The sequence below is a fragment of the Ochotona curzoniae genome, unplaced genomic scaffold, assembly GCF_017591425.1.
Source record: "Ochotona curzoniae isolate NIBS_2020 unplaced genomic scaffold, NIBS_Ocur_1.0 scaffold_1852, whole genome shotgun sequence".
NCBI classification, from domain to species: Eukaryota; Metazoa; Chordata; class Mammalia; order Lagomorpha; family Ochotonidae; genus Ochotona; species Ochotona curzoniae.
Window position 1 is genome coordinate 37,046,916 of NW_024467087.1, and position 12,470 is coordinate 37,059,385.

The 12,470-nt window shown below is 41.4% G+C and overlaps 1 protein-coding gene across 3 annotated transcripts in view; it reads right to left on the reverse strand.

Annotated features, from left to right (window-relative positions):
- Positions 1-5,679, reverse strand: part of CSTF2 (cleavage stimulation factor subunit 2) — a 32,395-nt gene extending 26,716 nt beyond the window's left edge. For 2 of the 3 annotated variants that reach the window (XM_040999687.1, XM_040999685.1), the window contains exons 1-6: positions 5,596-5,679; positions 3,820-3,898; positions 2,714-2,883; positions 2,053-2,189; positions 1,452-1,571; positions 1,199-1,336 (exon numbers count right to left, since the gene is read on the reverse strand). In XM_040999687.1, coding sequence (XP_040855621.1) covers positions 1,199-1,336; positions 1,452-1,571; positions 2,053-2,189; positions 2,714-2,883; positions 3,820-3,898; positions 5,596-5,653 — 702 coding nt within the window. In that variant the 5' untranslated portion in view covers positions 5,654-5,679. The remainder of the gene's footprint in view (positions 1-1,198; positions 1,337-1,451; positions 1,572-2,052; positions 2,190-2,713; positions 2,884-3,819; positions 3,899-5,595) is intronic. The other variant, XM_040999686.1, reaches the window with a different exon arrangement.
- Positions 5,680-12,470: the final 6,791 nt, after the last annotated feature.

A 12,470-nucleotide genomic window follows, 5' to 3' on the forward strand; every position in this document is an offset into this window, starting at 1 on the left:
TCTCTGTTCTCCCAGCAATGCACATTTAGGAAGTGTTCAATTAAAAAAAAATCCATTATTTTTGTTTGAAAGGCAGACTTACACAGAGAAAGAGAGACAGAGATATTTTCACCTGCTGGTTTACTCCCAAAGTGGCCACAATGACTGGAGCTGAGCTGATCCAAAGCCAGGAGCCAGGAACTTCTTCCAGGTCTCCCATGTGGGTACAGGGTCCCAAGGACTTGATCTGGGCCATCTTCCATTGCTGTCCCAGGTCATAAGTGGGGAGTTGGATCGAAAGTGGAATAGCTGAGACATGAACCAGCATTGATATAGGATGCGGCTGCAATAGGGCAGATCAGCATGTTGTGCCACTATGCTGGCCCAAGAATATTTACAATTTTTTTTTGCTATTATAATAAGGCAATAAATAATTTTAAACACCCATTACAGCTCTTTATTAATCAGCCTTTTATCTCTCTTATGTGTGATAAATAGTTTTTTTCCTAATTTATCATTTGTCTTTGATTTTTCTCTGTTCACATCTTCAGGGTTTTGTCATATTTGGGAAGTGAATTTCTATTTTCCTTGATAATAAAGAAAACAAAGGTGCGACCTCAGGACTGGTGTTGTGGCACAGTGGCTTAAGAGGTCACCTGCAACACCAGCATCCCATCTTAATCCTGGTTGCTCCACTTCCGTTGTAGCTCCCTGCTAATGCACCTGGGAAACAATGGCCCAGACACTTGGGCCCTTGTACCCAGGTGGGAGACGTGGTTGGAGCTCTAAGCTCCTGGCTTTGCTGTGGTAATTTGGGGAGGGAACCAGCAGATGGAAGAATAATCTGTTTCGCTCTTTTTTTCTTCTCTGTATCTTTGCCAGGCAAACAAATAAATAAATATTAAACAAAAATTAAGAATGTTAACCTCATTTAAACACTGTGAAGACAAATATGATAATGTACATGGAATAATGAAGGACCAACCACAGTATATGCATATCTGGTAATACATACAAAGTTAACTTGTAAGAAAAAAAAAAACAAATCTCTATTTCACAGAACTAAAACTGAATCATTATTGATTCAGATGCTGTTAATTTCTGAAACCTGGAAATTGTCAAGTATCATCTCTATTTCCTGACCATTCTTTTTCAAGACTTTCTCCTAAAAAGTACATGATATTCTCAGACAAAAGAAATATGAAAGAATAAGTCCTACCAAAGCCTGGGCCTGAGGAGCCTGAGGATTCTGCTGGTTCATTGGCACACCGGGTGCTGAGCCAGGCCCAGCAGCATGGACTGGCTGGGGGTTGCCTGTAATCAGTGTTGGAATATTTGTTTGGCGATGCAGAATTTTCTAAAAAGTGAAAAGAAAACCCTGTGAGCTGTCTTGTTTAACAACACAATAATGCAGCTCCTATCCCACTCAAGGTATGTCGTCCCATTGCCATAGAAGAAACAGAAGCACTCACCAGGGCAATCTCTGGATCAACAATTCTCATCACTACCTGTGCTTGCAGCAGAGCATAAGCCAGCTGAGGGTTCTGAAGTAGCATGTTCCGTGCTTCCTGAGGACTATTCTGGACACAGAGCTGAGAAGAGAAGCAAATCCCATTATCAGGTTTCGTGTTTATTTGCCTGGAAACAGAGAGTGATCTAGAACTTTCCCATCTGAGAAAGGTTAATACTCAAGAGGCTGCTTCAGCCATCAGATTTTTTTTTTTTACATGGCACATAAAGTCTGGGTCACGGAAGTCAGGAGAAGGAAAAGGCATTTTAAATCTAGTGACAAGATCATTTAGGAAAAAAGCCACATTTAAATATCTGTATCTGATATCTATGGGTCATAAAAACCCAGCTGTCTGAACGGATTCATTTGTACATATAAAAATAGCAAGTTTTTGCACAAAATAAATATACTGTGTACACATGGACTACTGAATGTGCTAGAAATACTGGTATTCAGCCACAAGTTCTGTTTAAGATCAGGAAATGCTTTCTATTAACTCATTAATTAACTTCTTGGAAATCTAATGTAAATTACTTTATCCTTAACCTAATGCCTCCTCCCACCTTCATTTGTTTCATCAGTTCAAACATTTGCTCTGGTGGAAGACTGGCAACTGCTTTGCTAATTGACTCAGGGGCATCCTCAGGACTGATGGTCTCTCCATAAGGTGACTCAATGACTGGGGCACCAGTGCCAAGGCCTGATTGGGAGAAAAAAAAAGGTAGAAATTAGGGGGAGAAATAAAAAGCTAAGTCATTGCAAGCATCTATTTCTCAGGATTGTTGTATGGGTCAGTTGATAACCTCCCATTTTTTGAAGGTCTGAAAATCTGGTTTCCATGGAGGAAAGTCAGAGGATAGTTAATGTTGTCAAAGGAGAGCTGGGAGCATAATCACACAGATAAAAACTAGAAAGCAATTCGTATTGACTTCTCAAGTTATTTCAGAAGCAAAAAGTGCTAACAGAAAAAAGATGCTGATTTCAAAACAAAATTCCTGGGTCTATTACTATGACATTTTTAGCACTACTAGTGGCCTGATGAACCTGGAACTTTATTCCACTTTGTGTTCTCAAAAGACACACGCTTCACTAACTCAGGCACCTTGATTAAAAAGTGGTATGGGTAAGCATGTCAAGATATGCTAAAACATATAATAAACAGAACACTTTAATTATCACATTAATCATAATTCATATTTTCATACAACTTGGGTTTACACTTACTCTTCAGCTCTTCTTTGTTCTTTTCACTGGCCGCATTGTCCACTCGAAGTGCTCTTCCACTGAACTCACGCCCATTCAGGTTCCGCATGGCACTAAGTGCTGTCTCTTGGTCTTGATATTCACAGAAGCCATATCCCTTTGGTTTTCCTGTCTCCCTATCATATACCAATCTAGAGAGCAGAACCAGATATCAGGAACAAATGGTACAGGTACATACACATATACACACACAGCATTCCTGCTAACAATGCCACATTCTAATTTGGTCCACTATAACATGAATAACCTTATAACTGCCTCACTGAAATATTTAAGAGGCTAACATTTGTGAGCAGTGGGTAAAGCTGCCACCTGCAGGGACAGTATCCCATGGGATGCCACTTTGAGTCCCAGCTGCCTTACTTTCCAAAGTTCCCTGTTAATGTACCTGGGAATGCTGCAGCAGATGGCCCATGTGCTTGGTCCCCTGCACCCACGTGAGAGACCTGGATGAAGCTCCTGGCTCCTGGCTTCAACCTGGCCAAATCCTAGCTGCTGTAGTCATTTGAAGAGTGAACTGGGGGAAGGAAGATCTCTCTTTCTCATTGCCTCTGCATCACTGAGTCAAATAAATAAAGGAAAAAGTCCTTTATATTTATTTGAAACATAGGGTGATAGGAAGGATTGCCCATCTACTGGTTTACTCTACAAACAGCTTCAAATTACGTGGGAGCCAAACAGGAGCCAGAAATTCCATCCTGGGTGGCAGAGGCCATCTTCTACTGTCTTCTCAGATACATCAGCAGAAAGCAAGTAAGGGAAGCAGAGCAGCCAGAACTCAAACCAGTACTCTGACGTGGATGACAATATTGCTAGCAGTGGCATAATCAGTTCCACCATAATATTGGCCCCCTTTTAAAACATTTTTAAGGAAAAAATAAAAGACCTTTTAGGTAAGAATGAACGGTAATTACATAGTATCAATTATATACTACTAAAGTTGCTACACAAATAAACAATGTGGAAAATTACCAGTTTGAAATACAAATAAAAAAACTTTGCCATTATTACTAAAAGTCAAATTTGCTCTGATGTTTAAGAAACCAAGAAATAAAAGTATGTCTCACCTGAAACTAACAACAGGCCCAACCTCAGAAAAGATGTCCTTTAACTGTTCTTCGGTAGCTTCGTAAGGAATGTTTCCCACTAGGGGGAAAAAAAACAGATAATACTTTAATTTGGAGCTTGCAGATCTTTAGTTAAAGTGCAGTGTCCACTCACATCACTGACATAACAACAGGCTCAAAACAGTGTTCCTAAAATCTCAGTTGCAATGTACTTATTCAGGCCTCTTACTAAGTGAATAAACCATTGAGGCTAAACACAAAAGGTACAAGAATTGATGAATGTTAGTTTACAGATCTGTCTACTATTAGCTTGTTAAACTTTTGCTGAAATTAATATTGAGGCATCGGTATTTACCTGAAGGTCTGCAAGTTCTATCAATAATTACTCAGCAAGAAGGCCTCTAATAAACTGTTAAATATACCTTGATCACAACATACTAGACTCTCTACAGGGCTTATCTACACAATGTCATGATACATGTGAGGAGCAGAAAGCTGGAGTCAGGATTACACCTGAAGGACAACGGGGAGGAGAGAAGGGGGAAGGAGGAAAGCAAAGGGGAGAAGCACTATACCTGTAACACTATGTAGCGCAACATAAAAATAATAATAATAAAAAATGAAATTCTACCATTTGCAACAAAATGGTCCGAACTGCAGAGCATTATGCTCAATCAAATAAGCCAATCCCAAGAGGACAAATATCATGTTCTCTGTGTGTAACCTTCACACAAAAAATACAAACCGAATAACTACATAGGTGAACAAGTATAAGTATATTCTCATAGATGACCTGTACCATGGTGGTTAGCAAACAGGGAAGTTAAGATATGCTGCAATCTGTATCACCACTTCGGAATAAAAGGAGGACTCCTAAAGAAATGCTTAAAAATACCTTGACAATCTGATGCTAGATTTCCTACCTTTGTCTCTACCTACAATGCCATGGTGTAGGTGGGTAACATAATTTTGAACTTGTTACTGTTGCTGGAGGACTACACTACTGTAATTATCTGGAAGGGAACAATGGGAGGGGCAAATGGGTAGGGAGAAGGGCCAATTCCTATACCTACAATACTGTATCAGTGAACACAATAATTCAAAAAAATTTCAAAAATGTGTAGGATTTTGAAAATGAGTTCATATGTCCATATTTTCAGATGCATACACCCTTAAAGAAGAATGGCCACGACTCCTTTCGTACGTTAAAAAACAAAAAACAAAAACAAACTTATTCCAGCCGAACAAAATTACTCAGAACTGTTTTGGTCTTCTTTAAGTTCCTCTGAGGAGATCTTTATTATTATTCATTCATTTATTCACAGTCCCTTTCAGGAAGACAGATGATTAGTTGCCACTACCATTGAACTAAAACGTTACAACGAAGAAGCAAAGAATGAAAATTCCTACAATACAACGGAGAAGTGGACAGGGGAATCTATATACTCCACAAACAATCTGTATTCCGGGGGTGGTAAGTACTACGGGACAGTTCAGGACCACAGCCATGCACTCTCTCTTCTAGACAATAAGTGAAGCTCATAAAAGGAGAAATGGGTAAAGGCTGAACGTAAATCTAACTTCTTCAAGGATACTGCAGAAAGCCTGCGAAACCTCTGCAAAAGGGAGCGTCTTTGCCCGTGAGTCCACCAGTTGGCCGCCCCGGAGGTTACGTAGGGAGAGTGCCACAAGTTCCCGGGGCGATTCAAGAAGCATGGGGGTGCCGGGGGGAGCGGCCCTCCCCGAAGATACTTGACTGGACCAAATTCCTCTCACCAAATACTGAACGTAGAGAACGATCCACCGCTGGGTCTCTAACAGCCAAACCCGCCATCGCTCTACTCCGGCGTCTTCCGGTGCACTTCAGCACACTTCCGTACCGCGCGTGAGCCCAGCACCGACCACGCTTCCCTACGGCGCGTGAGCAGAAAACGACTGGGCGTGGCATACGCAAGGCCACGCCCCCAGCGTCATTCCGTCGCCTCTGAGCGTTCGTTACGTCCGTAAGACAGCTAACTGCTGCTGGGCTGGGCTGCGCTGAAGTCTGAGAGTAACTCTTTCTTGATTCCAATTCAGGCCGGGGCGGGCTAATTTGAAAGCTTTTAGCCTGCGAAATTCTTCTTGGTTTGTTATGTTTTTTCCGAAGGCTGACACCGACACTTGTCGAACACAGTAATGTCGGCCACGGCAGTTACCATGGTAACGATTTTTTTCCAGTGGTGCCCACGTCCTTTTGCTTAAACGGAATATGAAGTGAGATGGGGAAAGAGGCGCGCCAGACAAGACAATGAGAGAACGAGCAGCTCTGTAGGTCTAAGCATCTAACCAAAGGAGGTGAAAAAAGAAGGGGGGCGGGAAAAAAACAGATGCGTGTGTACACCGGTAACTCTAGGCTCCTTGTGCTAGGTGGAGAGGCATTGTCGCAGAGGATATTGGCAGGCAGGGTGTTGGAAACAGCAGAAAACGTTGAGCAAAGATACACACTTACTGTTCCTGGAACATCGCTTAACTGCAAAGTCAAGGTTGACTCCCCGAAGACAAATCCTACCCAAGTAAGAGGAAGCGCAGAAGTAGGCACAGGGTTAGGAGATGAAAAAAGAACTTGATAAGCCTTGGAAGAACTTCCTGTCTTCCAAAATAGAAAGATATCATAGAATAAACAAAGAATGTGAAGCATTGATGTTAAACTCCACATGTATTAGAAGTGCCAAATCCTGCTTGAGATAGTTTAAAAATTAGTTAAGGTGCCTCACACAGTGTCCTAGTGGCTAGATCCCATATGGGCACCAGTTTGTGTCCCAGCTGCTCCACTTCCCATCCAGCTCCCTGCTTGTGCACTGGGAAAGCAGTAGAGGACGGCCCAAAGCCTCGGATCCCTGCATCTGCATGGGAGACCAGGAAGAAGCTACTGGTTTCAGATCAGCCACTTGGGGAGTGAATTAGCAGATCTTCCTGTCCTTTTTTCCTGTAAATCTGCCTTTACAGTAAAAATAAATAAATCTTAAAAAAAAAAAAAGAAAAAAAGTAAGGTAAGGAGGTTTTTACCTGGTTGAGTGTGCCATTTCAACAATTGTGGCAAAGGTAACAAAGTTTTATAAATATAAATTTATAAATATATATGTGAAAAAGCAGATCAAGTTTACGGAGAGAGAGATGGGTATTTCATCCACTAGTTCACTCCCCAAATGGCTGCAATGGCTGGAGCTGATCCAATCTGAAGCCAGGAGCCTAGAGATTCTTTTGCATTTCCCACATGGGTACAGGATCCTGAGGCATTGGACCATCCTCTACTGTTTTCCCAGTGCAGATGCGGGGAGCTGGATGGGAAGTTGAATAGCCGGGATACCAACCTGTGCGTATTTGGGATCCTGGCATGGGCAAGGTGAGGATTTAGCCACTGGGCCACTGTGCTGAGCCCTGCAGATACTTTTTAAATGATGCTACTTTGTCACTTCTTATTTTCTGCTTTAAAAATGCCCACTTTGGCTCCTGATACATGGATATAATGTATTGTACTATAGTTTGGGATTTATCCTAATAGAGACCCTTGAGATTGGTAGATTCGTCAATCTGATCTCCCTCAAATTTGGAAAGATGTTGGCCATTTTCTTTCCCAAGTAATTCCTCTATTCCTTTGTCTCTTCACCTTTTGAGACTTCTCTGATTTGTATCACTTAGCCTGATTGTGTTTGATAAGTCTCTTAGGAACTGTCTACTTTCAGTAATTGCTTTTTCCCTTCCCAGCCTGTGTAATTTCAAAGGATATATCCTCCAGTTTATTGATTTTTCTTCTTTTCCTCTACTGCCAAACCACTCTTGTGACTTTTTCAATTTTGTGATTGTATTTTTACCATCAGAATTTATTTGCTTTCTTCTAGATAATGTTATTTTTGTATAGATTTCTTTCCTGATTTCCCATAATTGTTGGAGTTTTTCTTTAGTACTTTAAGCATATTTAAAGAAGTTGCATCATATTTGTCTGGCATGTCTGATGCCTGTTTTTTTTTAAAGATTTTTTAATTTTTATTGGACAGTCAGACATTCAGAGAGAAGGAGAGACAGAGAGGAAGATCTTCTGCCCACTGATTCACTCCCCAAGTGGCTGCAAAGGGCTGGAGCTGAGCTGATCCAAAACCAGGAGCCGGGAGCTTATTCTGGGTCACCCATGTGAGTTCAGGGTCCCAAGGATTTGGGCTGTCCTCCACTGCTTTCCCAGGCCACAAGCAGGGAGCTGGATGGGAAGCTGCTAGGATTAGAACTGGCGCCCACAAGGGATCCCAGTGTGTTCAAGGTGAGGACGTTAGCCACTAAGCTAGTGCACTGGGCCCTGCCTATATTTTTTTTCAAAGAGTTTCCACATTGTTTTTGCTGCAAATTAGCTGATTTTATCCCCAAAATGAGTTGGAGGCAAACTTTTACAAGCTAAGGAATCTTCATTCGCTGGCTGACAGACTGCCCCATACCAGTACAAGTGGAACAGGGGAGCAACCCCAAATAACAGCTGTCACAATTTTTTTTTTTTTACCTCACTCTGGCATGAGAAAACTAGCCAATCAACTAACATTGGTATGGGTGCAAAAGACTATGCGATGAACTAGGCTAACATTGGTGCAGTGTGACAAAAGGGGAACTGTCAGAAATTCTTGTCTTCTCCTGGTTAGACACATTTCTTTCCCAGGGTTGCTCTTGTTGTCTTATCGGAACCACAGGAACACCCAAGCTCAGAACCAGCCAATTGGTTGGTAAAGTTGGTGATAAATGCACAAAAGACCCGTGTTTTAGCCTGGAGAAATTTTGTAGCTGAGTGTTAATCTGAGGATAAGAGAAAGGTCGACTACCTGCATCCCAACTGACAAGCAGCACTAGCAGAAACAATAAGATTGTTACTTATGTTACTCTATCTCTAATCTCTCTCATTCCCTGGGAGGCCTGCGTCAAACAGGTTGCAACTTTCAGAGGCTCTGCCAGACAAAGAGTAAGATCCCATCCCAGAATGAGATATTTTCTTGTGATACATACTCTCACTCTTGCAAAGGACTCCTCTAGAACTCGAGGTTATAGCAAGGGTCAAGACATGGACATTTCAGAATACTTTAGGGGGCCCAGCTTCACTTTCACCATTTTATGTCACCTGGGCTGCCACATTTGTGTGTGTGGGGGGGGTGGGGGGTGGGTGCTGTGTTTTCCTGTTTCTTTGTATATATGGTGATTATTTTTTATTGTTGAAAAGTGGGCATTTCAAAGAACAGCAATGTTGCCCACGTTTTATGGATTGGCTCTATACCAGGACGAACCTTCATAACAGGACATGCTTTATTTCTTGGGTTTTTCTCAGGCCTTTTCTGGATGTGTGTTTATTACCCAGTCTGGATGCATGGATGCTTTTAAATGTCCTGATTTCCTAGAATCTCACCCCTGCTTCTTGGGGGTGGAGGGCTGGACCTTCTACTGCATTCTAAATTAAATCTCTTGTTCCAGATGGGCAGCTTTTCATGACCAGTGCATACTGCTTCTGGTTGCTTTTCCTAGCTAGAGATGCAAGCTTTGCCCTGTGTGAGTTAGATGAAAGAGAAATCCATTCTAGGCATTTCCTAGACAGACTAGAATGGTGCAAATAAAGTCTGTTTTAATCTCTTCCTGGGAGGCAATTGACTCCTAGGCCTCCCCTAAGTCTTCACAGAGAAAGGATGGTTAGACTGCAGGCAAGTATAAATGCCACGAAATTTCCCGCTGTTCTGAATGCACTTTTATTTTTTATTTTTTTAAAAAAAGATTTACTTATTTTTGTTACAAAGTCAGATATACAGAGAGGAGGAGAGACAGAGAGGAAGATCTTCCCTCTGATGATTCACTCCCCAAGTGAGCCGCAACGGCTGGTACTGCACTGATTTGAAGCCGGAACCAGGAACCTCTTCCGGGTCTCCCATGCGGATGCAGGGTCCCAAAGCTTTGGGCCGTCCTCCACTGCTTTCCCAGGCTACAAGCAGGGAGCTGGATGAGAAGTGGAGCTGCCGGGATTAGAACTGGCACCCATATGGGATCCCGGCACGTTCAAGGCAAGGACTTTAGCCGCTAGGCCACGCCGCCGGACCCGCACTTTCATTTTTTTAACCTGATATTTTCTGGGTTGCTGTAGATCTAGAGCTATGTTCTAGACTTTTTATAAGTTGTTTTAGTCAATATATGATTGTTTTTAAGTGTCTCTGTGCAGAAGAAGGAAGTGCTGGAGATTCCTATCATGCCATCTTGCATATGCCACTCAGAAAGTGTGTTTTATGAGATTTTACAAGTAATAGGGAATACAGATGAGACTTAGCTCTTTGTTCCCTGTTTTTTTGATGTTTCTAAAAAATTTTTGTATTTTGGTATAATTTTATGTATACTAAAAAGGTATAAAGGTATTTCCCCTAACCTGCACATAGCTTTATTAACATCTTAGATCAGAAAGGTACGTTTGTTAAAATTAATAAGTCAGTGTTCACTGAATTCCACGGTTTGTTCAGATTTCCTTAGTTTTTATCTAATGTGTTTTTATATTCCAGAATTAATTTTACTATGCCAAATTCCATTTTGTTGTCTTGTGTCTGTATGCTCTCTTGACCGGGACAGTTTATTGGACTTTGCTTGTTTTGATGACACCGATGGCATTCTGTTGGGGAGTACTGCTCAGAATATTGTATGTTTATTTATGTATTTATTTATCTGAGAGAGGGAGACAGAGACCGATTGAGATGCAGTGCTTCCATCTGCTGGTTCATTTCCCAGATGCCAGTGATGGCTGTTGTTGGGCCTGGGTCAAAGCCAGGAGGTAGGATCTCAATCCAGGTTTCCCATTTGGGTAACAGGAATCTAACTCCTTGATCCATAGCTGCTGTCTCTGGGGGCCCACATTAGCAAGAAGTCAGGAACTGGAGCCAGATATGAAACTCAGGCACACTGGTATGAGATGACAATATCTAAACAAGGCACATTAACCTCTAGGCTAAATGCCTGCTGCACTTCTCAGGTATTTGTCCCTAAGCTGGGATTTCACGGAGACTTTCCTTGTGATTAGGTTGGAATTATGGGTGTTTGGGAGAAAGACTACAGTTGAGTGCCAATTTTCACCATATTGTATTAAGGCTTTGATCAGAGGGCAGTATAGCATTTGCCATGTTTCACATTGTGAAATTACCCACCCCCCCAACCCCCCTGGTATACTCTGTTCTTTGGAAAGAAGTCGATAAATTCTACATTTTAGAGGGTTTGGGAATAATAAAATCTACTTCCTGGAGACTAGATATATGCAGAAATTATTTAGAATTCTTATATAAGGATGAATTTTTTTTTGTTTTATTACTCAAATTGTTTCAGCTTTGCCCATTGGAAGCTTGCTCCTTCAGGTTGGCTTCTGTGTCTCTTTGAAATGTCCCATATTACTGTTTTTAAAACACTGTAAGATACTCATTGTGTGTGTTGCTTGCTACAGCCCAAGAATTACTCATTTCTCCAAGCAGCCATAGTTCCTTTTAGAATATCAAAATGTCTTTCATAGTCATAAAATCTGGCAATGGCCAGAGCTGAGCTGGTCTGAAACCAGGAGCCAGGAGTGAGGAGCTTCTTCCAGGCATCCCACATGGGTGCAGGATCTCGGACTTTGGGCCATCCTCTATTGGTTTCCCAGGCCACAAGTAGCAGGGAGCTGGAAGGGAGGTGGAGCAGCCAGGACACAAACTGGCACCCATATGGGATCCCCGCACATTCAAGGCAAGGATTTAGCCACTAGGCTATTGTGCTGGGCCTAGCTACTATTGTTATTATAGTTTTAATTCATTTATTATTATAATGCCATGAACAACTGCGATAAATCACTTTTTTGTTTAATGCCTGTGTTATTTAGCTATTCTTTGGTTATATTTCATTCTCTAAATTTGATGTAACCCAATGTGTATTGTCCTTTGGACTCATCACTGAGGTGCTGCCCATGTCACCACTGCCCCATACCTGAGTTGTGTGTATGGAGTCTCTGTGTAGATGACAGATAATTGTAGGAACCATTACTGTTAAATATCCTCATATTTTCCTGGGCCTCCATTTGAATTCTGTCTACTCTTAATTCTTTATCAGTGTTGTTTGTTCTATGCAAAAAGACCCTTTTGGTTGAATTGTGATATATTTGTGTCAGGGTATACTGACAAGTTTCTATTTTTTAGTAGAATAGAAATTCTTGTTCGCCTATTAGAAATGGTAAGCTCTTGAATGTGATTCCTTTAAGAATCATCTTCCTTTGATTATGTGTTCCTCCTCTTTAATGCCCTTCTTACTGAGTGAAGCCCCTGATCTTTGAGTGTCAGAACCTCATATTAGATGCCACATATTTTATAACTTTGAATCGTCCCCCGTGTTTGAGATGTCTTTTCTAATAATTTTTCACTAGACTGTCAGATAATTTTTCATATGCAATATGTTGTAATTTATGGAGTAATAATACCTCCATGTCTCGTGTCTTTATAGCACTACTTTTACTAGCCACTGAATTGTGCATGGTATAAATGCTCAAAATATTACATATTTTGTTATCTTCTGACATGTCCAACAAATATTTGCATTAGTGTCGTTTCTCTGTGTAGGCACCCCAGCCAAAATACTACTATGCATATGCTAATGAAGAG